The sequence below is a fragment of the Equus quagga genome, chromosome 13 (assembly GCF_021613505.1).
Source record: "Equus quagga isolate Etosha38 chromosome 13, UCLA_HA_Equagga_1.0, whole genome shotgun sequence".
NCBI classification, from domain to species: Eukaryota; Metazoa; Chordata; class Mammalia; order Perissodactyla; family Equidae; genus Equus; species Equus quagga.
The window spans coordinates 99,286,891-99,312,983 of record NC_060279.1 but is presented as its reverse complement, the minus strand read 5'-3'; the positions used below and the strand labels follow the sequence as shown (position 1 = coordinate 99,312,983).

Sequence of the window (26,093 nt, the reverse complement as noted above, 5' to 3'; positions counted from 1 at the left end):
TTGTCATTTAATTCTCCTGGGGTTTGTAATTTTTGATACTTCTTATTTCCTTTCCTTGTCTTAAGGACCCAGTCTCTTTTCTTCCTGCTCTACTATCTTAACATTAGCTCTGATGAGAACCCTCTCCTTGGCCTAACTTTAGTCAGGCTACTCTGAGCCCTCTTCCTAAAAATGCTTTATCCTTGGGCTTCTGTCCTTGGCCTGCTGTGCCCTCTTCAGCATGAATCCTGCCAAGCCAGCTGAGCAAGAATCTCCTCATCTTGATACCTAACCAAGTTCCTCTTAGTAATTTTCCATCCACTGACTCCCTCAGTCTGCCTGTTGGTTAGCTGCCCAGCTGTCCCTGTTTTATTTAGAGCTGAATTCATTCTCTCTCCCCTGTTGGAATAGTTTTGACCCCTATTGCAATAGTCTTGAATAAAGGCTTCCTTGCCAGTTTAACTTGTCCAGTGCAATTTTTCTTTGACACTTCCATCTTCAAGGTCACCTCGTGATGAAATGCTTGCTGCCGCTCCAGCCAACGCATCTGCCTTCTGGAAAGGAGGAAGGAGGAAAGTGCTGGTAGAGGACAAGAAGTGTCCATCTCTCATTTGGGTCAGCTCTCTTTAAGCAGCCCTCTCAGAAAATATCACAGAAAGTACCACACAACACTTTTGCTTACACTCCCAGGACCAGAACTTAATCACATGGACACACCCAACTGCAAGGGAGGCAGGATAGGTCTTCCAGCTGGGCATATTGCTGTTTCAGTTAAAATCGGGATTCTGTTATTGAGGAGGCAAAGTAGAGATGATATCATTGGGTAGCAAGTGGCAATCTCTGCCACAGCTGGTGGAAGTGAAATTAAGGAGACCATATAGGAATTGTCGTAATTCAGATGAGACATTATTTATTTTTTTCCAGCTTCATTGAGATGTAATTGACATGTGACATTGTGTAAGTTTAAGATGTACAACATATATTTATTGTGAAAGGACTACCACAATAAAGTTAGTTAACACATCCATCACTTCACATAATTACCTGTTTTGTGTGGTGAAAACATTTAAAATTTACTGTTAGCAACTGTCAGGTATACAATACAGTATTTTTAACTATGGTCACCACGCTGGACGTTAGGTCCCAGAACTTACTCATCTTCTAACTGGACGTTTGTGCCCTTTGATCAATATCTCCCCATTTCCCCCACCCTCCAGCCCCTGCAACCACCAGTCTACTCTCTGTTTCTATGAGCTCAGCTTTTTTAGATTCCACATCTAAGTGAGATTATACAGTATTTGTCCTTCTCTGTCTGACTTATTTCACGTAACATAATACCCTCCATCTATGTTGTTGTGAATGGAACAATTTTGTCTTTTTTATGGCTGAGTAGTATTCCATCATATATATACACCACATCTTCTTTATCCAATCGTCAGTTGATGGGCACTTGGATTGCTTCCACATCTAGGCTATTGTGAATAATGCTGCAATGGAGATAGGGGTGCATAAGTCTTTTTGAATTGTTGATTTCAAGTTCTTTGGATAAATACCCAGCAGTGGGATAGCTGGGTCATATGGTAGTTCTATTTTTAATTTTTTTGAGGAATCTCTATACTGTTTTCCATAGCGGCTGCATCAGTTTGCATTCCCACCAGCATTGTATGAGGGTTCCCTTTTCTCCACATCTGTCCAACATTTGTTATTTTTTGTCTTAGTAATTATAGCCATTCTAACAGGTTTAAGGTGATATCTTAGTGTAGTTTTGATTTCCATTTCCCTGATGATTAATCTTATTGAACATCTTTTCATGTGCCTTTTGGCCATCTGTAATCTCCTTTGGAAAAATGTCTGTTCATGTCCTCTGCCCATTTTTTGATCGGGTGTTTGTTTTCTTATTGTTGAGTTGTGTGAGTTCTCTATATATTTTTGAGATGAACCCCTTGTCAGATATATGATTTGCAAGTATTTCTCCCAGTTGGTGGGTTGTCAGGAAGGATTTATTATACAAGACAAAAACGTGCAAAGGATAAAGAGAAGATTGATAAATTTAACTTCAGTAAAATTAAGAATTTCTATTCATGAAAGGATACCACTAAAAAAGTGAAAGAAAAGCCAAAAGCTGTGAGAAGATATTCCTAACCATACAACTAACAGAGTAGTATCAAAAATATATGAAGAATTCCTGATCAATAAGAAAAAGATAACCCAATAGAAAAATGGACAAAAGGTATGAATGAATATTTACGGAGAAGGAACTTGAATGTCAATAAACACATAAAAAGATATTTGACCTCATTAGTAACAAGGAAAAGGTAGATTAAAACCATAGTAAGATGTCATTTTATATCCACTAGGTTGACAAAAAGTAAAAAGTCTTATGATCAACTACTACAGTGTTGGAGAGAATTCTTGTTCACTCCTGGAGAAAATATATGTATACAGTACTGTTTTAAAAATATTTTGGGATTTTCTAGAAAAGCTGAATATGTGAAAGATGTATGGAATTCCACTTTTTTATATATATCCCAGAGATTGTACATGCATTCCAAGAGACATAGTTAAGACAGTTTATTTATAGGAGCATCATTTATAATAGGAAAAATATGGAAACACCAAAATATCCATTGATATCTGTCTCTGTGTCTTTTCATCTTATAAAAACACCAGTTATTTGATTTAGGGCCCACTGTAATCCAGTGTGACCTCATCTTAAATTAACTAATTACATCTGCAAAGACCCTATTTCCAAATAAGGTCACATTCTGAGGTTCTGGGTGGACATAAATTTTGGCAGGACACTATTCAACCCAGTACAATACTCTTATTGCTGTGTGTCACTAGTGCTCATTCATTTGACTTGGTTGATGAGCATTTGGGTTTTCAGGTTTTGTCCTTGTGAACCATGGGCTGACATAAATATCCTGTACATGTGTCCTAGAACACACATACAAGAGTTTCTTTAGGATATATATTTAGGAGTGTACTCACTGGATCTTAGGGTATGAGACTGTCCAGCTTTATAAAATACTGTTGAACTATTTTCCAAAGTGATTGCAACCAGTTAACATCCCACCAGCAAAGTATAATTTGCCCCATGTTCTATCAACACTTGGAATTGTCAGACTTTTAAATTTTGCCAAAGAAATATAAAATTAAATTATCATCTTGATTTACATTTCCCTGATCACTAATGATGTTGAAAATCTTTTTATATGTTTGTTGCCTACATGAGTTTCCCGTTATATGAAATTCCTGTTCGTGTCTCTCTCGCCATATATGTATTGGGTTTGTTATGCTTCATTTAATGATTTGGATTTGTTCCTGCTACCAGTCTCCAGTAGACTTGTGTTCTATGTTTATCCGTCCTAGTTTATAACTTACCTTTTCATTTTCTTTACGAACAAAGTTCTTGTTTTTATCAATCTTTTGATTAAAATCTTTCAATTTTTAAATTGATCAATCTTTTATATTTAATGGTTCCTTTGTGTTCTGTTTAAGAAATCTTTCCCGGGGCCAGCCCTGTGGCCAAGTGGTTAAGTTCACACACTCCACTTCGGTGGCCCGGGGTTTCACTAGTTCAGATCCTGGGCCGGACATGGCACGGCTCATCAAGCCATGCTGAGGCAGCGTCCCACATAGCACAACCAGAGGCACTCACAGCTAGAATATACAACTATGTACTGGGGGGCTTTGGGGAGAAGAAGAAAAAAAAAGAAGACTGGCAACAGATGTTAGCTCAGGTGCTAATCTTTAAAAAAAATAAAATAAAATAAAGAGACTGTTTAAAATTAAAAAGAAATCTTTCCCTCCATTACCAAAAGATCTAAAAATATTTGATATTTTTTACTAAAAGATTTAAAGTTATGTTTTTGACATTTGAATCACTAATTCACGTAGGGTTGTTTTTTGCATATGGTGCCAATTCAGTTTCTTTTAAGGTGTTTGGCCAATCCAGTTTTCTCTCCTTCATGTGGCAATTTCTTCTATATTTTCCTAGAAAACTTTCTGTTTCATTAGGCTTTTGATTACTCAAAATATCCATAGAGTTCTCTTCTTTTAATTTTTCTTCTCTGTATTCATGCCCCCTTTTCTTTCCAAGTTGTTTTCTTGTATCTCTATTTTCTTCATCTTTCTTAAAAAATGATTGTCTATTTCACTATTTACAGAGAACAAGCTCATCATGGTTTTATTAATTACCTCTACTGGGGTTTTTTTTTTCCTACTTATTTTATTAATACCTGTTTGTCACATTAATTCCTCCTTTCCAATTTCTTTGAGAGTGTTTAATTGAACTTTAGTAGAATGTGATTAAATTAAAGCTTAGTTAATTTGTTTTCACTCCTTCTACTTTCTTAATGAATGCATTTTGGGTTATAGGTTTTCTTTTTGGTATCATTTTGGCCCATCTCTTAGATTTTTGATATGAGGTACTATCATTTTCCTCTTCATTCTAAAGAGCTTGCAATATCCCCTGTTATGTTGTCCTTAACCCAAGCATTATTCAGGTGTGTATATTTTAATGTCCAGGCATTTGGAACATTTTATGGTTTCCCTGTTGTTGGTTTCTATTTTCATTTTGATGTAGTTTGAGAATATAGCTTATATGATATCAGTTTGGGAGCTTTATAATTAATTTTATGGCCTACTTTGTGGGGAATTTTTATGAGTGTTCTATGTATGTTTGTAAAAGCTCATTCTCTGGTAAAAAATAAAAAGAAAATGCAGATCCTCTATATGATAAATCAAGCAAATGATTCCTGTTATCCCAATATAGCCTTATACCTACCTTTCTTCTATTTGATCTGTTTCTGAGAGATGTATTAGTTTGTTACTGTGATTGTGGGTTCCTCAAAATGTCCCTATTCTATAAGTTTTTCCTGTACGTATTTCAGAACTATTTTGTAAGATAAATGTTAGAAGTGTCGTCTGCATCCTTTTAAAATATGGAATATCTCTATTAATATTCTATGCTTTGAAATCTGTAGTACCTAATTCTATCAACACACCTGCTTTCTTCTTGATATTTCTTTGCAAATGTTTTTAAAATTCTTTTCTTTTTGAGTTAAATTTTTATTGTGAAATTTTCATACAAATACTAAAGAAGAGAGAACACTATAACAAACTCCACATACCCAACACCCTGCTTCAATATTTGTCAACATTCTGTATTCTTGTTTCATCCATCTACCTCTCCTCAGCGGAGTTTTTAAAGATAATAGTTCACCCATAAATACTTCCACATGAATCTCTAAAAGAGAAATGTCCTTTTTAACATAACCACATTACTAACAAAATTAACAGTAATTCTTAGGCCTCTCATAAAAATGTGTATTCACTAATGGACTTTCGCAGATTTTTCCTTAGACCAGGCTTTGGGAGAAGAAAAAGAACCTGCATGAGCAGAGTCCAACCCTCTAAGCGGTCCTATGATTAAGCTGAATCCCAGAGGGAACACAACTGGCCTGAAGGGACCCGACATGCCCACATCAGAGCCCAGGTCCAGTTCCCTCAAAACACCTTCCCCACCTGCTGGGACTGAAGCTGCACTTTCGGCAGGACATAGAACCTCCTGACATTGTCAGGTAGAAGGACTTCCTGGAAGAGGCAATATTTAAGCTGGGTTTTGAGAACGTTTAGGAGTTCACCAGGTAAAGTGATTGTGGCTTTGTAACTCCCACTCGCAGTCACCCAAAAAGACGGGGAGGGGAGTGTCAGCTGCTCCAGAATTTCCATGCAGGAGCAGCTAAGGGAAGAGTCAGAGACTGGACTTGCTTCATTCACATAGTAAACACATTGTTATTACTTAGATTTTAATTTACAAATACATTTTAAAAAGCCGTTTTCTTTCGGAGCTTTTAGTCACACGTTGGTCATATTAAAGACCGTTATTATTATTATTGCTGCCTGTTATTGTTTTACTCGATGTAGCGAGGGTGGAGACTAACGGAGATTAACGGGGATTCAAGTCTCCATCCCCGCGCCCTCCACCCCACCCCTTCCAAAGGTGACACCTTCCTCGGTGGTATCTCTGAGCAGAGGACTGGACTATCCCAACTTCCACCTATTTCTCCAGGCGCTTTCTCCTATTAAAGGCTGTACACCCCTCCTGCAGCAGATTGCCCATTCTGACATGTCTCTGTCTTGCCAGGCGGCTTTGCTCAGGAGCGAACTCCCATGCTGACCTCTCCACCCTTTGCCTGAGTGGTTTTCTCCATCAGCGGGCTGTACCATCCTGACTTCTCCCTCATCCCCCAGTGGTTTCTCCCAGCAGGTATTGCTCTCCGCCCTGTGCTGTATCCCGACGGGCCATTTATGTTTTCTAAATAGAACATAGAGCGCCAGACCCCATTTCCAATACCCCCCTCCTAGACAAGGGCCAGCCTCCTGCATTCTTACTGACGGTTCCTCCCTCGCTCAGTGAAAACCCGCAGGAGGTCTCGTCCTCCGCTGTACGGAATGGACAAGCTTTCAAGATGGCGGCCCGAGCGCAGGTGCTCCACTGGGTGCGGCCATGTTCTCAGCCCGACAGCGCCGTACGGAATCTGCGCAATGTCTCCAGCAGCCTGTCTGCGCTGGCCTCTTGGCTGAATGCCCCTTCCAAGTAATTCAGAAGCATGCGCAATACCAACAGCCATAAGGGGCGGTGCTACAGGCCTGACCGGAAGCGGAAGTGGCCCTCGACAGGTTTGGTTTTTTTTTTTTTTTTTTTGGCTGCTGGTGTCTGGAGCGTCTCCGCGTTTTAATCCCAAGAGGTACCTGAGATGATTTTGGTTGGTCGCGATTAGGGATTCTGTGGGGTCAGTGACGGAGGGGTTGTCCGTGGAGTCATGATGATGGCTTCGAGGTTCAGTGACGGGGGAGGTCTGTGGCGTCCGTTGATGAGTTTTGGGAGGTTGGTGATAGGGGCCTCTGGGCAGTGGGGATCTTTGGGGTGAGTCACTGGGATTTGTGGGTTCAGTGGTGGGAGTCAGGTCAGTGACAGGGCCTGTGGCGTCAGCTCTGGGGATCTGTGGGGTCTGTGATGAGTTTACTTTCTAAACATTCACAACTTTGGTGCATAGCATTTTCTTTATTGTTCAAATCTCAGTGTTTTGGGTTTTTTAAAAATTTCAGTTATTTTTTCTTTGACCCATGAAGTACATTCTCTTTCACATAATGCCTGTGGGTAATGCTCGAGTTTAAGAATTTTTTTATGGCCTAGTTCATCGTCAGTTTTCATAAATGTCACCTCTAGTACATAAAAACGGTGTGTATTCTCTATTAATTGTATTGTTTCATATTATATTAAGCAGATTTTTGTCTGCTTAATTAATTACAGAGAAAGGTACGCTCACACTGGGCAGGTGATTTGTCCACTTGTCCTTCCTTCTGTCTGTTTCTGCTTTATGTATTTGAAACGATTATTAGGAACAGCTATGTGTATTTTTAGTAATAGATATGACTAAATAACTCAAAAGATGTTATAGCAATTCAAGCTCCCACCCACAATCTGTACAAGAGCTCATTTCCCCAAATGCTTTCCAGCACGGGATTCTTTTTGTTAAGTTTCTGCAGTATTGAGGGAGAATTACATCTCATTGCTCTGATGCATTTTCCTGTTAGTAAAGTTGGCATTGTTCTGGTTAATTGCCATTTAAATGTCCTTTCCTGTGAATTTTTATATCCTTTGTCTGTTTTTTTTCTGAGCTTTTTCTTTTTTTTTGATTGCTAGATGTTTTTTTCTTTTAAATATTAGGGATAGCCTATCATCACATATTGAAAATTTTTTGTCTGTATCTTCGTTTTGATTTATAAGGTGTATTTTAACATGTAATTAAGAAACATCATATAATCAGAAATATTTGTTCTCTTATAATTTCTGGGTTTTCTCTCAGGTGAATAAAGTCCCTCCTACCCCACTACAACATTGTACAAACATATACTCCTAAAATTTATTTTAATATTCTTTGTGTTTTTTAAAGTACATATACTTAAAATATCTGGTCCTGCTGGAATTCGGTCTAACGTACAGTGTGTGACGGGGATCTGGTGTGTTTTGTTCCAGGCGGATGGCCAGTTATGTCAGCGGCATTGACACAATGAATGTCTTGTTCACACTTAATTGTATGTCACTTTTGTCATACGTATTAATCAGTATTGTCTGGTTTGTTGTTTTACTTGTTTTGATTACATTGTTTTTGTGTTAAGTTTTAATATCTAATAGTGCATGGTAATTGCTAGTATTTATTGCCGGCTTCTTGTGTGCCGGGGGTGTATTGAGTACTTTATGAGCATCATCTCATTTAATTTTCATAACTCTATCAGGTAGGCACTTCCATTTTTGTTTTTGAAGCTGAAACTGAAATAATTTCTTCACGTTCTCATGGCTGAAAGGTGGCAGAGCTGCCATTCAGATCTTCAGGAATGTTAGTCTATATCTCATGGTTTTTCTCCTATTTTACCTTGACTAGTACCTGTCACAGGTTTTATTAAACTTTGTATTCTCCACAGGACTGGTTCTCAAAACATGATTCCTGGAATAGCATCTGCATCACCTGGGCTCTGGTTAGAAATGCAGATTCTTGGGCTCTGCTGTGGTCTGAATGTTTGTGTCCCCCCACCCCCAAATTCATATGTTGAAATCCTGACCCCCAAAAGTATGGTATTAGAAGGTGGGGCCTTTGGGAGATGATTAGGTCATGAGGGGGGAACCCTCAGGAATGCGATTGGTGCTCTTATGAGAGACCCCACAGAGCTCCCGAGCCCCTTCCACCGTGTGAAGACACGGCGAGAAGTCTCGGCTGTGAACCAGGAAGAGGGCCCTCACCAAGATGTGATTATGCTGGCGCCTTCATCTTGGACCTCCCAGCCTCCAGAACCATGAGCAATACATTTCTCTCGTTTATAAGCCACCTAGTCTGTGGTCTCTGTTAGAGCAGCCCAAACAGACTAAGACAGGCCCTACCCAAGATCTGCTGAGCGATAAATTGTGAGAGTGAGCCTGAGAATTTTTAACTAGTTTAACAAACCCTCAGATGCACACTCAAGTTTGAGAACCAATGCTCTGCGGTGTCTTGCTCAGGGAACTACACCGTGGTGTTCCCAAGGAACGTTTATGTGATGAATATTAAGTGACTGACCACGTGTACATTGTCTTTCCAGGTTCCTTGGTGTCTCTGGGGAGCCCCTGGGCCAGATCTTCCTCCACACTCCAGCCTACCTCTACCCCAGCAGCCCTGCTTGAGTTCACAGATGCCCATCAAGCTTTAGGCTCTTGAGAGAATAAAGGTTGAGACCCGACATGACCATGCCAGCTAATTGGACCTCTCCCCAGAAATCCTTGGTCCTGGCTCCTGAGGAACGTGGCAGCTCATGTGAGGTGAGGAGGAGGAGTCCCAGGGGGTGGAGAATTTATCCCAGAAACAGATATCTCTGGTCTGTCGCCAGAGCCTCAGGGCACAGGCAGACGGGCCACAGGAAGCAGCCAGACTCTCCTCCTGCCCCTGAAACATCTTGTCTTTTTGCCAAGACTGAGCCACACGTGGGTAACGTCTCCACATCTAGAGCCCAACTGTATGACAGTGAGAAGTAGAATGGCAAGGAAAACTCTTCTTTAGTTTGTCCTCATGCTGTATTGATCTTTTGACTGAGGATAAAATTCGTGTTTAGAAGTCACTTTTATGCAGAATTTTGAAAATGTTTCTTTACTTCTTCCTAAACTGCTTCCTCCCAACACAAATATTTTCACTCTTCTCTTTCTGAAGTTGCTGTTTTTTAGATGTTGGTTCTCCATTTTTTTCCTCTACTATTTTGTATTTCTTTGCTACTCTCATTTTTTATAAATAAAAAGTTTGTTAACTTTGTCTTCCAGCTCTTTATGAGTTTCTCATTACTGTTATCAATATTCTAATTCAGAGTTGTAATTCAAAGTTTTAATTTTCAAAAACTCTAGTTTGTTTTATAAATATTCTGTTTCATTAGCATCCTGCTCTTTCACAGATGTAATCTATTTCTTATCTCTCTGAAGATATTGTGGTAGTTTATTAGGAATAGTTTAGTTTTTTGAATAGGTAATATATACACTTAGTTCAGAAATTAAAGAAATGTAGGAAAGAATTCAGGGGAAAACACAATAGTGAAAGAAAATCAGGGGAACGACAGGACTGTGGTTTGCCCACCTCTGTTCCCAGCTTGCCCAAGTTGCCCCCATACAAATGACCAATCCTATTAGTTTTCTTTGCTTAATTTATTTATGCAAATAAAAACCATTATAAATCTTTTTTCTTTGCATTTCACAAAAAGTGGCATACTAGACACATTTTTGCTCATGGCTTTTCTAACATTTGGTAAAATACAATACATGTTATGAACAATGCAGTGGTGGACATTCTTGTCATGTTTTCTCTTTCTATCATATATATGAGAAGTAGTGGAATTTCAGTTCAGGCTTTTAGTTGAAGGCGATGAATCTTAGCTGAATCTCAGTGAGCCTCCACTTCTGTTGCTGTTGGGCAATTCTGTGATTGGGTATCTTAATATTTCTCTAGAAGATAGGAAAAATGGAGCGAGATGATAGCTGTAATTGGTAAAGCAGCAGCAGTCACTTGTATTAGCCAGAATAAGGGGATGTTTGGTCACTTATGTGGTTTGAACAATGTTCTGATTTTTGTCTGTGCTCAGATATGATTACAGAGTTGTCTTGGTTTTGTTCTTCATCATCACCGTCAGAGAGGGGTCTTGTTTGATGTTGGTGTTCTGTATTTTTTTTTAAAGTTACTTTCTCCAATTCTTTTGTTTATTTATTTTATTGGTGAAGAAGGTTGGCCCTGAGCTAACATCTGTGCCAGTCTTCCTCTGTTTTGTATATGGGATGCCGCCATAGTGGTGTGTAGGTCCGTGCCCAGGATCCAAACCCATGAACCCCCAGGCTACCGAATCGGAGCACTCTAACTTAACCACTACACCAGTGGGCCAGCTCTGGTGTTCTGTATTTTTGTGTAACAAGAGAACACCATGACATAACTGATCCTGCCTGGCCAGCTCCTAGCAACACTGATGACGAACTGGTAGTGCCAGGCCAACTCTCAGCTGTCAGGGGCTGCTTTTCTCCTCATTTCAAAATAAAGGAATGGAAAAATTGTCTGAGAAACAAAAACCAAAAGAAAGCTAGGGCTACAATTTTAGGAACAGATCAAAGGGAATTTAAGATGAAAAACGTCCAAAGGGGTGAAGAGGGAGTTCAAACTTACAAAAGTAGTGACATATTAATTATAAAAATTGTCAACGTTATTTAACTAATGATATACTTTGAACAATATTAAGTAAAAATGAACAGAAATCATTAAATATACCACTAACCATTTTATCAACTGTTCTCAAAAACTTATTGAGCAAAGCAAAAAAATATATAAACCTTTGCTATAATATTGATTCTGTTCTCTGACGAAGAGCATTAACTTAGAACTAGAAAACAAAAGGCTTTTGTGTAACCTTGTGAATGGACTTAATGCCACTGAACTGCACATTTAAAAATGGTTAAAATGGTAAATTTCATGTTATGTATATTTTACCACAATTTTAAGAAAATAATTTTTTTTTAAAGTAAAAGGCTAGCAAAAAGAAACCCCTATATCTGAAAACCTTAAATTTTTTTCCTACATAAATATTTTTTAAAGGAAAAATCATAAAGGATCTTCTTAGAGAATTCTTTGAGTTGAATTTAAATAAAGTACTACATTTTATAGTTGTGTGATGAAGCTAAACGGTAGATGTAGGGAAAAAATATAGATTTAAATGCCTTTTTAAGGAATGCTGTAAGTTTGGGAGTAAAAAAGACCTAAGGTATGAGTTACACTTTCATTTGAAGAAGTTAGAAAAAGGTGTGTGTGTGTAGGGTGTGACTATGCAAGTGGATGAAAGAGAAAAATTAAAGCACGTCTGGAATTCATTTTGGATTGTGTCCTTGTCACGTTTAATACTTTTTCCCTAGAATTCAGCTCTGGCCACTCAGGATGGAGGCCGCTGTTTCCTTTCTGTTGCCGTTTCCAAATGGTCCTTTGCTCATCCTCTAACTGTCGTCCGTGAGAGTCCGCGAGCATTTCTTCTGTACAGCAGTGGAAAGATGCGTTTTGTGTTACACTTCTGATGTGGATGCTTCTTTTGTACCTTTCACTCTATACTCTGTATTTTTGCTTTGTTTCTGTGTCCCTTCTGGCAGTTTCAAAGGTTTGGATTCTTTTTTGTTTGGTTCTTTTAGAGACACCTTTATAACATTAGCTTGTTGAACCAAATCTTCTAATTTCTTGTTTTAGACAACATCTGTTAAATTTGTACTGTGAATAATGGTGAGAGTTCTGTACTGCCACTTCACGGATTCTTTTGTTTCTTGGATGTCTTTATTCAACTATTTTTCTTTTTTCTATTTTCCTTTAAAAATCCTTATTTCCATTTCATGTAGCTCACTTGTCTCAGTCTACTCTTTGCCATTTTTTGTGTTTTCACAGAATGTTATCATTGCTTTCAGAGAGACCTTGATTTCTGTGTTGCTTTTTCTTTCTTTTTCACTCCTTTACTGATTTCTGCCCATTTACTTTTCAAAAATTTAAATAACCATTTCTTTAGCCTGTTTTCCCATATTTCTTCCTTAGACTCTTAATATCCCTATTTATTTTAAGTAGTTAATTATTTGAGTGAATTCCTTGAATTCGTGGTGAATGTGTTTTCTTCTAACGTGTGGCAATTTATTTCTAGCATGTTCCTTTTAATCTCCTCTCTTTTTTTCTTTCATTCTTTTTTCTTATAGTATCTTTGTACATCAGCAGATGTTTATTATTATCTGTGAGTGAGATTTTTTCCTGGACAAACTGTTTATAAGAAGCTCATTTGCTAAGGAGTCAAAGATACAAATATGACATCTTGATCCCCTGTTAAATTCTTGATGACATTGGGTTTGGGGGCTGTGGGTTTGGTGTGTGTAGGGTGTGAATATACAAGTATATGAAAGAGAAAAATTAAGGCACATATATTCTTTTCAAGTATATAGGGAACATTTTCAAAGAACCAGAAGGACCTATGATTAGAATATACAACTATGTACTGGGGTCTTTGGGGAGAAGAAGAAGAAGAAAAAAAATAGTTTTCAAGCATCTTAATTTAAGACATTAGAAACCACACGTATCTGTAATACTTTGAGTATTCTTGTCCTGCCCGCATGCTCATTCCCTCCCCTGAATTCAGTGACCTGCTGTGTATGGACAACTCCTGAATCTTCATCTCTAGTGGCTCAAGCCCTTCTCTAGCCTGACTGCAGCCTTGCTCTACACGAGTGAGAAATGCGTATCCTCTCATAGGACTGTGCCTGGGGCCTTGTGACTGATCTTCCAGTCTTGCCCATTCTAAAATACCTGTTTTGAGAATATTCTTTCCTCTGCTTGCTTTGAGTTTATTTTCTTCTTTTTCCAGTTTCGTGAGGTAGGAATTTAGATTATTGATTTGAGAACATTCCCCTTTCCTTTTTTTTAATTTATATATTATTGACATATAACATTCTGTTAGTTTTAGGTATATAACATGATTCAGTATTTGTATATATTGTGAAATGATCACCACAATAAGTTTAATTAACATCCATCACAACAGTTACAATTCTTTTTTCTTATGATGAAAACTTTTAAGATTTACTCTCTTATTAACTTTCAAATATACAATACAGTATTGTTAACTATAGTCACAATGCTGTGCGTTCCATCCCCACGACTTACTTATTTTATAACTGGAAGTATGTACCTTTTGACCACCTTCACTGATTTTGCCTACTACCCACCCCTTGCCACTGGAAATCACTAATCTGGTCTCTGTATCTATGACTTAAGGGGTTTTTTTTAGATGCCACATATAAGTGAGATCATATGATATTTGTCCTTCTCTGACTTACTTCAATTAGCATAATTTCCTCAAGGTTCATCTATGCTGTTGCAAATGGCAAGAGTTCCTTCTTTTTTATGGCTGAATAATATTCCATTGTACAAGTATGCCACATTTTCTTTATCCGTTCATCCATTGACAGACACTTGGGCTGCTTGCATGTCTTGACTGTTGTGAATAATGCTGCAGTGAACATGAGAGCACAGGTATCTTTTCGAGTTAGTGTTTTTGTTTCTTTTGGATAAATACCTAGAAGTGGAATTGCTGGATCATATGATAGTTCTATTTTTAATTTTTTGAGGAACCTCCATACTGTTTTCCATAGTGGTTACCAGTTTATACGCTTACCAACAGTGCACAACAGCCCTTTTCTCCACATCCCCATCAACACTTGTTATTTCTTATATATATATATTTTTTGATAATAGCTATTCTAACAAGTGTAAGATGATATTTCATTGTGGTTTTTTTAATTTGCATTTCTCTGATGATTAATGATGTTGAGCACCTTTTCATGTACCTGTTGGCCATCTGTGTGTCTTCTTTGGAAAAATGTTCACATTCTCTGCTCATTTTTTTAGTTGGATTGTTTCCCTTTTTCTAATTTAAACAGTGCTATAAATTTCTCTTTCAGCATTGCTTTATCTGCATCCCACAGATTTTGATGTTATTTTTTTCACTTTCTTTCAGTTATTTGTATTTTCTAAATTTCTTTTGAGAATTCCTCTTTGATATGGGTTATTTAGAACTGTGTTGTTTAATTTCCAAATATTTTGTGACTTTCCAGATAGCTTTTGTTATTATTTTCTAATATGATTCCTTTGGAGATTTTTCTGTTGTCTTTCTGTTGTTGATTTTTAGTTTGATTCCATTATGGTCAGAGAACATGCTTTGTTATTATTTTAATTCTTTTCAATTTGTTGAGGTTTGTTTTATGGACTAGGATATAGTCTATCTTGGTCATTGTTCTGTGGGTGCTTGAAAAGAATGTGTATTCTCTTGCTCTTGGATGGAGTATTGTATAAATATTGATTAGATCCTGTTTGTTCTTCTGTAACGTTGATAATTTCCTGTCTGTTATTTCTATAACTTGCTGAGTGTGGGGTGTTCAAGTCCCTATAATCATTTTTTTAAATGTTTATGACTCCACATGGAAATCACTATTCCTTCAGTTCTCCATTTTCAGATTAGATTTTTTATATGGGTGATTATGTTTATTTAGAAACATTTTATTATGGAAGAAAATGTAAATGTATACAAAAGTAAAGAGAATAGTATAAGGAGACCTTGTGTCTTTTGTACCTATTGCCCAGCTTTATTAGTCATCAACGTTCTGCCATTCTTAGGTCATCTAAAACTACCGTCTCTCCTCCAAATGCTGGGTCATTTTCAAGTACATCCCAAACACCATGTATTATCTGTAAATACTTTGATATGTATCTCTAAGAGATGAGAATTCTTTTTTCCTTCCTTTTTGTTTAACATAACCAGTAAGCCATTATCACACCTAAAACATAATAATGTCAATTTCTAGATATTATGTAATACCCAGTTATTGTTTTAATTTCTCTAAACATGCCATAAATGTCTTTTTACTGTTGGTTTGTTTTAATTGAGAGCCAAACAAGGTCCACAAGTTGCATTTGGTAGTATGAGTCTGAAGTCTCTTTTAATAAAGACAAGATTCCCCTCCAGGGACTGGCCCCATGGTGTAATGGTTAAGTTCACGCACTCTGCTTTGGTGGCTGGGGTTCACAGGTTTGCATCTCAGCCATGGAACTACACACCACTCATCAAGCCATGCTGTGGCAGTGTCCCACATACAAAATAGAGGAAGATTGACACAGATGTTAGTTCAGGGACAATCTTTCTCACCAAAAAAAACCGAAAGAAAAGAAAATTCTCCTCCATATTTTTTCTGTTTGAATTTAATTTTTGAAGAAACAGTTCATTTTCTGCCTTCTGGATTTAGCTGACATTTTGGTCTTGATATTGTTTAATATGTTCCTCTGTCCTTCACGTTACCTATGAGTGATTTGTTTGATCTGGAGGCTTAATGAGATTTAGGTTAGATTTTTCTCTTTTTTTTGGCAAGAATACTTAATGGATGGTATAATGAAATTAATTACTGTGTCATGTCCGGAGGCACATAATATCTGGTTATCTCTCTTTTTGTGATATTAAAATCGATCAGTGGATGCAGATGTTATTAGCTGATCTATCCATTATAAACTTCTCTTCAGCGTTTCACCTGAAACAGTTGAGCAACCATCAATGGTCATTGTCTAAATCTATTTTTCATTAGGAGTTACAAAATGATGATATTCTGATTCTATCCTAAGTTCTTCATTTATTAGCTAGAGTCATCCTATAAGGAACTTTGCCTCATCATTTATTTGGTTATCCTGCAATACAGATCTTATAGAAAGAAATTTTAATATAAATCTGATACCTTAATTACCTTTTCTTAAAGTAAAAAATCCAGACTTGTTCTTTGATCAGACTGTTTTTCCCACAACCACCTTCCTGACGTGTCATGCAGACTTCTCTCCATTTGCAAAGAGCTGTTTGCTGTTCCTCAAACTCATCATGTATTTTCCTTTCTCCACAGTTTCACTTTTTTATTTTCTGGGAAATGAACTACCTCTCCTCTCCATTCTGTATTACACTTCTCATCCTCCAACTTAAATTCTTCAACTAATATAAACTTGTTCCCCCATGCAGCCCTTTTTGGGCCCTGAGTGTGTTGCACATAGAGGTTTACTTTTTGTCACCTTAGTGAATTTGTGTCTTCTTTTTCTCTTCTTTTAAAACTTAGGTCTTGTTTACTTTCCAAGTCTTTTAATTGTTAGACGATTAGAAACATATATAATTATCTCTGTGTTCCCAGGACTAGCATAATGGCTGGTCCTAGATTGCTCAGAAACTGTATCGCATGTGGTTCATCTAGTTGCTGGAAGACTATAAAAGAGCCTATTTCAATCTTCAGTTTTGAAAAACAATTGACTGTAATATGGAACAAATAGCAGAAGTTCCTTATTGGATTTCTTTCTTCTACAAGATATTATGTAAAAGTAGATATTTAGTATGCACCCTATATGAAATATCATTTTTTAAAAGTTCCTGGATTATGCAGGTATATGCATTTGTCAAAACTGAAAATGGTACCCTCAGGATTTGTACATTTCATTTTTTGTAAATTTTACTTTAAAAAAAGGTAAACAAATGTTATACTCTAGTCAATGTTTTGCATTCTGAAGTATTTAGGAGGAAGTGTACTGGCATCTACAGTTTACTTTGAAATGCTCAAAAAAGTAAGATATCTCTACGGATGGATAAAAACGTATGGCTAAAATGTGTGATAAAACAAGTAAAATGTTAGTGATAGAATCTAAGTGTTGGGTATATAGGTTTTCACTCTGCAATTCTTTTAAATTTTCTGTATGTTTGAAAACTTTCATAGTAGCATATTAGGGAAATGGGAGTGAGTTAAAAAGAGGGGGTAAATTAACAAAATCTGCATTCCATATTCTTATAGTTTTTCCATCCCCCAAAGGTAACCATTCACATTGAACAGGAATCTGCTCTTACAGGGATCAGTGTCCTTCAAGGACGTGGCTGTAGATTTCAGCAGAGAGGAGTGGCAGCATCTAGACCTTGCTCAAAGAAACCTGTACCGAGATGTGATGCTGGAGACCTACAGCCACCTGCTCTCAGTAGGTAAGCACAGTCACCTGCGTGTCTGAGAGAAGGCCCCACTGAGAGTGTTTCCAAATTCTCAGTTGCTGAATGCTGTGAGACATCTGAAATATGTGATGATCTGTCCTTGATTTGTCCAGGATTCTTTATCCCTTTTGAGCACTCTGAATATTCCTCTATTCCCATAGATGTATGGTAACTTTCCTGAAGAACAAAGCCTTGTTGAACAAGGCTTTATTGATTGGGCTCAGAAATACAGTTAGCTGGACCCAGACCTTTTCTCCTTTCTCTTGAACAGGGTATCAAGTTCCTGAACCAGAGGTTTTCATGTTGGAGCAGGGGAAGGAGCCATGGGCACTGCAGGCTGAGAGCCAGTATCAGAGCTGTCCAGGTGAGTGAGTATGACGCAGACTGATGGGAGACAGGGGAGTAAATCTCAGCTGTCTTGAGAAAGACTGGCATCTTTGAAATGTGATTAAGATGACTCTTCTGGAAGGTTCTAAATTTTTTGTACTGCTTGAAGACCCTTGAGATTGGCCTCTCAAATAACTAAATACCTTCTACACAAATGCCTTTTGTCATTTCTAACTATCTTCTTCCTTGGCTTTTTGGAGTCTGTATATCATGTACCAATCTGCCTCATTAAAGATTTTTTTTCTTGGTTGTGCTTCTTTTCTGTAACATTCTTTTTCTCTCTACCTTCCCCATTGTCTGAGATTCTTTCTTTATGGCTTCAGGCATTCATGGATCTTCTTTCTTTCAAAGTTCGTATATGTCACACAGTTCCACTGCTGCTAGTCCTCTTTCATTTCTTTTTTTCTCACTGTGAGACGCTTCAGAACTTTATCCAACTAGGCTCTCATCTCATTTTCTCCATAGATGCTGACATGAGATTTCTCACTTCCTCATTCCCCATGCCTTTCGTCCAAGTGATAACTTAGGGGGTCACTGTCACGTAACCTGTAGGAGTATCTGACTTTTCACTTGAGTGACTTCACCTTGACTGGAGTCTCTTTGCTTGCTTGGCTGATTATTGTAATCACTTTATTTCTGTACTTCACATGACAAGTTGACTTTGATTGTGGGCCTCATTCAGGGGATGCTATCACCATCGGTCTAAGGATTCTGTATTATTTTATTTTTTAATTTATTTGTTTTTCTTTCTTTCTCCATGCCCATCTCACTTACCACTGTAGGCAATTGTTTTATATGATGGAGACATTTTTTAATTCATGCATGTTCTTTTAAAATTTAAAGTGACTTGAGATATGTATTATTGGGTTATATAAATGTTATCGTGCTATGTATCTTGTTCTTTGTCTTACTTTTTCCACTTCTGCCCATGGTGCAATGTGTTCATAAAGTTTATTTCCTCTGACTGCTAAATTGTGTTCCAGAATGTTTCCTGTCACCACTATCACCAAGCCTCCTGGAGGAGCCAGTGATTCACCCTCATCCTTTTCTCTGGGTTCAACCTGAATGGGCCATATGACCCTCCCCTCTAGCCTCTGCTAGCTGCTCTTTGAGCTAAAATTATCTCCTCATTTTCCTTTGAGAAGGAGCATTTGGGTTTCAAACCTCACAGCAGATAATTTCTGAAAAAGCTTTCTACACTCAGAGGGAAAGTGATGCTATACAAGTGATGTTTTGTTGTATTTCATTCTAGAAGAATTGTGGCAGATTGGTGACGAGGTAAAGAGCTGTCAGCCAAGAGAAAACAAATCTTTAAGAGATGTTGCTTTCATCAAGAAAATATTGACTACAGAGAGAGATTATGAATATAAGAACATTAGGAAAATAATTCATGTGAACCGAAACATTTCTTCCCTAAGACGACCCCATCAGTGTGACTCATTTGGAAATGCTTTGAAGCATAATTTAGATTTACACAGTCATAATAGAAACAGTGCATCAAAGAACATTAATAAGATTACCGAATATGGTAAAATTTCTTCCTGTACTGACCATGAGTGTACTCCAGCAGGAGAGAAATTATGGGACCATAATCAATATGGAAAAATCCTCAGCTATAAACAAGCACCCTCTCAACATCAGAAAATTCATACTGGGGAGAAATCTTATGAATGTGCTGAATTTGGAAAGATCTTCACCCAGAAGCCACAACTCAAGGTACACCTGAAAGTTCACACAGGAGAAAAACTCTATGTATGTATTGACTGTGGGAAGGCTTTTGTACAGAAGCCAGAATTCATTACACATCAGAGAACCCACACTAGAGAGAAGCCCTATAAGTGCAGTGAATGTGGAAAAGCTTTTTTCCAAGTATCTTCTCTTTTCAGGCATCAGAGAATTCATACTGGAGAAAAACTCTATGAATGCAGTGAATGTGGGAAAGGCTTCTCTTATAACTCAGATCTCAGTATACATCAGAAAATTCATACGGGAGAGAGACATCATGAATGCACTGATTGTGGCAAAGCATTCACACAAAAGTCCACACTCAGGATGCATCAGAAAATTCATACAGGTGAGAGATCCTATATATGTATTGAATGTGGCCAGGCCTTCATCCAGAAGACACACTTGATTGCACATCGAAGAATTCATACTGGAGAAAAACCATATGAATGCAATAACTGTGGAAAGTCCTTCATTTCCAAGTCACAACTCCAGGTACATCAACGAGTTCACACAAGAATGAAACCCTTTATATGCACCGAATATGGGAAAGTCTTCAGTGGTAGCTCCAACCTCATTACACATAAGAAAGTTCAAATTAGAGAGAAATCTTCTGTTTGTACTGAATGTGGTAAGGCCTTTACCTATAGGTCAGAGTTGATTATACATCAGAGAATTCACACTGGAGAAAAACCTTATGAATGCAGCAATTGTGGAAAAGCCTTCACTCAGAAGTCAGCACTCACAGTGCATCAGAGAATTCATACAGGAGAAAAATCATATGTATGCCTGAAATGTGGGCTAGCCTTCATCCAGAAGGCACACTTGATTGCACATCAAATAATTCATACGGGAGAGAAACCTTATAAATGTAGTCACTGTGGGAAATCCTTTACTTCCAAGTCACAACTGCACGTGCATAAACGAATTCATACAGGAGAGAAACCCTATATGTGCACTAAATGTGGGAAAGCATTCACCAACAGGTCAAATCTCATTACACATCAGAAAACTCATACAGGAGAAAAATCCTATATATGTCCTAAATGTGGCAAGGCCTTCACACAAAGGTCAGACTTGATTACACATCAGAGAATTCATACTGGAGAGAAACCTTATGAATGCAGTACCTGTGGAAAAGCCTTCACCCAGAAGTCACATCTCAATATACACCAGAAAATTCACACTGGAGAGAGACAGTATGAATGCCATGAATGTGGGAAAGCTTTCAACCAGAAATCAATACTCATTGTGCATCAGAAAATTCATACAGGAGAGAAACCCTATGTTTGCACTGAGTGTGGAAGAGCCTTCATCCGGAAGTCAAACTTCATTACTCATCAGAGAATTCATACTGGAGAAAAACCTTATGAATGCAGTGATTGTGGGAAATCCTTCACCTCCAAATCTCAGCTCCTGGTGCATCAACCAATTCACACAGGAGAAAAACCGTATGTGTGTGCTGTGTGTGGGAAAGCCTTTAGTGGCAGGTCAAATCTCAGTAAACACCAAAAAACTCACACTGGAGAAAAGCCCTACATCTGTTCTGAATGTGGGAAGACCTTCAGACAGAAGTCAGAGTTGATTATACATCATAGAATTCATACTGGAGAGAAGCCTTATGAATGCAGTGACTGTGGCAAATCTTTTACTAAGAAATCACAGCTCCAAGTGCATCAACGAATTCACACAGGAGAGAAGCCTTATGTGTGTGCTGAGTGTGGGAAGGCCTTCACTGACAGGTCAAATTTGAATAAACACCAGACAACACACACTGGAGACAAACCCTACAAGTGTGTGGTCTGTGGGAAAGGCTTCGTTCAGAAGTCAGTGCTCAATGTGCACCAGAGTATTCACACTTGAGAGAAACAGTATAAGAAAACCTCAGTGAGAGCAGGTCTGATTGTACATTATTGAATTCATGCAGCAAAATAATATATATGTTATCGTAAGTAGAAATGCCCATCAGAATGTTGCATATTACAGAAGAGGACCACTGAGAGGGCCCTGAATGAGGGATGCTCTTCTCACATTGTCACCGGCCTTATTAAACCTTGGGGCATTCATACTGAGAAGGAACTTTGTCCGTTTGATATGTTAGAAGAAGCCTTCTCATGAAAAATACAATGGAACACTGTTACCAAATTCGGCATAGGACAGATTATGTTACATCATGTTAATGATAATCCTGTTTACTGTGGGATAGGAAAAGTCCAACAAGTTGAATGGTAGGACAACATAATATATACGATAGTGACAAACCCTAAGTTCTGTGAGATATTTGTTGCAGAAAACATTGTCTAACAGAAGTTGGGGTATTTTTTCTTTTTTTTTTTTCTTGACTCTAACATGGTTGTGCATATCCAATCCCCCATCAATTATTTCCATCAAGAAAGAGATACCACAATAAAAAACAGCTCTTTATGTGTACAGACACAAATCTCAGAGTATATGTTGACTCCCTGTTATCCTCTAGCACCATGACTTGTAATCCCCCTTCTATTAGCCACCAGTAGAGTGCCTCTGACCTTTATCAGTCTCCAGCACATTGCTTTCTGACCCCCATAATTGCATATGGCTGCCCATTAGTGCTCAAGACCATGTTTGCTGACTGCTGTTATCTCCCAGACAGTATTTGCTGACCCTCATTTAGCCCCCAGTGTAGTGTCTTGTGAACTCCTGCTACCCTCAGGAAAGGTTCTGAGGTAAGAATTTTCAGTTCACCTTGGTCAACTCTTCACCCTAGTCTCCCTTTTGCTGTCACAGTTCTTCTGCCTCCTTTGCCTTACTTAATGACCTGACCTGCATAATAACAAATCAATAACTCATTAAAACAAACCCCAACATATCTTCACTGTCTTCTGTGTTCATCTTCATGCCACGTACTCCACAGGCACCTTCTCCCCTATGTGTCTCAAAAAGCATCACTTTAGGTCCTGCCTCAGGGACTTTGCATCTGCAGTGCCCTCTTCAAAGAGCACAGTTCCTTATTATATCTGTGTGGTTCACTGCATGTCTGTCTTCCAGAGGTACCTCTTCACAGAGGCCACCTTTGCCCTTCCCTGCCTGCCTGGTTTAAAGTTCCAACCCCCGACCCTTCCTCCTTTATCCTTTTCCATAACACTTTCTACCATGATGCCCTGTATATTTCACTTATTTGTCTATGGCTCCCACACTAGAATGTTTGTCCCTGTTTTGTTCACCATTGTGAGCCTAGACCCATGCCTGACATAGAACAGGTATTCCATAAATGCATAGTGTGGAGTGTTGGCCCTGCTCATTCCATGACTTCCCTTAGATCCTTTCTGTGTTGCAGCATTAGATGCTCCGAAGGGGAGAACCAACTTACCTAAAACACATCAGACTTTTTCACCTCCAGTCTTTGCCTGAGCTGTGCCTCCTTCCTAGCCCTAAAGCTGTAACATCACTGTAAACCTTTTGGCCTCATGCCGACCTTTTACAGAAGAAAGAACTGAGGCACAGGAAATCCCTCATAGGTGCTTGGCGTTCCAGGATTCCCTGCCATGATTCTGGAATACTACCATCAGCTTCAAAGTGATTACGAAAGAGCCCGTTCACTCTGCCCCAGCATACACCAGCCCAGTTACACCTTGGCAGGGCCTAGCTGATCCCAGAACCTGACCTACAGACCTGCTTATCATGCCCTGACAGGTATGCCCAGCGCTAATAGTACGGAGGGGTCAAGAGCAGACGGGTGGACCTTCCTTGGAAGTTAGGTGTCTGACCCAAGACTGGGGCAGCAGCGACCTCTCAAATGTGGGCAGAGGGTCTGATTGAATGCCCAGCTGCTGGTTGGCTAAACTGGAACTGGCAGAATGGTTCCTTCAGGTCAGTCCTTTGGCAACACTGAGTAGGAAATAGTTGGGTTGTGCAGAGATGTTCTCACCTTTGTGAGTGGCAGCCTGGGAGTTGAGGATGGGGGCAGAAGCTGGTCAAGGGGACAGGGCTGGGGATTCCACTTTTAACTCCCAAATTGGGCGGTGCTTAGTGACACATCCCATTACCCCACCTTAGATCAATGTCTAATCCATCATTAGCGTCCCTTCATCTCACCCCTTCAGAGTATCTGATGATCCACCATATGCCCTTCCCTATCTTAGAACAATGTCTGGTGACCCACTATTACCTCCTTTTACCTCATCCAGCACTGCATCTGAGGCTTCACTCAATGTCTTGTGACCTACTGTTATCCCCCAAAATAGAACAACGTTTGCCACCCCCAGGAGGGTGTCTGGAGGTCTTTCCATTACCCTCTTCTTACCCCACCCCAACACAATGGCTGGACCCCCTCCATTACCCTCTTACCTTACTCTAGTACTGTGTTTGTCACCCTTCATTAATTCCAGGAAGTAGTGTCTGGAGAGCTTTTCATTACCTCTCCCACAATTACCCCCAGCATAATGTGTGTTACTTCGCCCCACTTGTGACAAAGCCTGGTAGCCTCCATGCTCCCTGTTTATTCCCACTTTCACATAAGTAGTGATTGATGACCACTTATTACAATCCTCAGAGTAGGGAACCATAGTACATATTCCCCACCCAACCCAACTATAAATATTATCTCCTGATGCTTTCATTATATGTCTAGCAGGATGGCTTGTGTCCCCCTCTTACTTGTCCATCACAGTAATGGTGACCAGTTATCTTCCATTATCCACCTTGTAGTGTCTGTAACCATCCCCAACACAGCCTGTGGTAATGGTCCCAATACTTCTCTGAACACTGGTGTGTGCCGTTAGCCTGCTTCCCTCCCCCAAGGAAGGGCAATTGACTGATACTGCACCATAAACTCCACATGAGCCATCTACATTTTGGAGCCTTCACTGCCTTCCTCTCTGTAGGACCCCCATTAACAACCAGCACAATGTCTGTTGATGCCCATTACCCACTAACACCATATCTGTGACCCCTCCATTAAATCCTTGTAGTGTCTGCTGTTTCCCTATTGGCCCCCACCACCACAATGTCTGCTGAGTCTCCATTGCCCACTGCTTCCTGAGGCCCCTCAGTGTGGTTACTGCAAGTTCCCTGTTATTGCTTCTCCACTGTTTGCATGGATAGGACCCTGGGGGATGGAAGAGGAATGAGGATGAGGTCCTAGCCTCATAGATCCCTCCAGGGAATTATTGACCTGGAGTGGGCTGGGGAGGATCTGGGGGCCCCAAGAGATCACACGCTGAGCCTCTTCCCATTTACTACACCAAGAGTGATGCAAGCAGAATAGTGAAAGCTGTGGATGTGGATTCAAATCCTGGTGCCAACACTGATCTGCTGAGGGACTCTGGGCCAATGCACCAACCTCCCCCCAGCCTCAATTGCTTGACTTGTAGAATGGAGTTATGGATGATGAAGTGACTTAATATGGGCCCCGTGAAGGGAGTAGGGCCGGTGGAGACCAGAGAGTGTCCTGTTGTTAATAATATTACTAGTTACAAGTTGACACAAGTATCTGACCAACCTCTGCATGGCTGTCCTCAAACCTCACAGAGGGAAACACCTTATTTTACTGTCAATTAGTTTCAATTATTTCTCATTTATATTTATTATAATGTTATAGTACTGAGATATTTTTGAAGTCAGATTTATGAAGTCTAATTTATATACAGTAATATTCACCCTTTTTAGCATACAGTCCTGAGAGTTTTGACAAATATATACAGTTGTGTAATCAACACCCTAATCAAAACAGAATAGTTCCTTCAACTCCCCTAAATTTCTTCTGTTCCCCTTTAGTCAGTCCCTCTCCCCACTCCCAGCCTCTCACATTCACTGATCTCTGTTTTCTACCTCTATAGTTTTGCATTTTCCACAATGTCATTTAAATGTGGAGATATGTATATATAGCCCCTTTTGAGTCCAACTTCTTTTCATTTAATGTCATGTTTTTGAGATTCATCCATATGGTTGTATGAGATACAAATGGAAAATAAGCTGATTAATAGATACCCAACATCATTAGTCATCATCAGGAAAATGTAAATTAAGACGATGGTGAGATAACCACTAATGTGCCTATTTAGAACAGCTAAAAAAATAAAAAATTAAAACATGGTACCAAAAGTTGGCAAAGGTGCAGAGCAATGGAAATTTTCATGTGTTGTTGGTGAGAAGGTAAAATGGTATACCCACTCTGGACAAAAGTTTGGCAAGTTCTTGTAAAGTTAACCATATACTTCTATGATCCAGCAATTGGTCTTCTAGGTATTTACTCTAGAGAAATGAAAACTTATACACATACTTGAATGTTCACAGAAACTGTATTCCTAATTGCCAAAAGATTGGAAATGACCCAAATGTCCATCAATGGGCAAATAAATTATAGTACATCTGTACAATGAAATATACTCAGC

General features: G+C 38.9%; 1 protein-coding gene across 1 annotated transcript; it reads left to right on the top strand.

Moving 5' to 3' along the window:
- Nucleotides 1-6,672: 6,672 nt before the first annotated feature.
- LOC124249934 (zinc finger protein 585A-like) lies at nt 6,673-25,625 on the top strand. Its single transcript, XM_046681524.1, has 5 exons — nt 6,673-6,734; nt 9,124-9,340; nt 17,478-17,604; nt 17,882-17,974; nt 19,250-25,625. Exons 2-5 carry the CDS (start codon nt 9,263-9,265, stop codon nt 21,583-21,585), a joined length of 2,634 nt encoding a protein of 877 aa, XP_046537480.1. The 5' UTR covers nt 6,673-6,734; nt 9,124-9,262; the 3' UTR covers nt 21,586-25,625.
- Nucleotides 25,626-26,093: the final 468 nt, after the last annotated feature.

Excerpts from the sequence above, each read along its gene's own strand:
- LOC124249934 (XM_046681524.1), top strand. The coding sequence starts at position 9,263 with ATGACCATGCCAGCTAATTGGACCTCTCCCCAGAAATCCTTGGTCCTG. Across the intron at positions 9,341-17,477 it reads AACGTGGCAGCTCATGTGAG|GGATCAGTGTCCTTCAAGGA; the intron begins GTGAGGAGGAGG and ends CTGCTCTTACAG. Across the intron at positions 17,605-17,881 it reads CAGCCACCTGCTCTCAGTAG|GGTATCAAGTTCCTGAACCA; the intron begins GTAAGCACAGTC and ends TCTCTTGAACAG.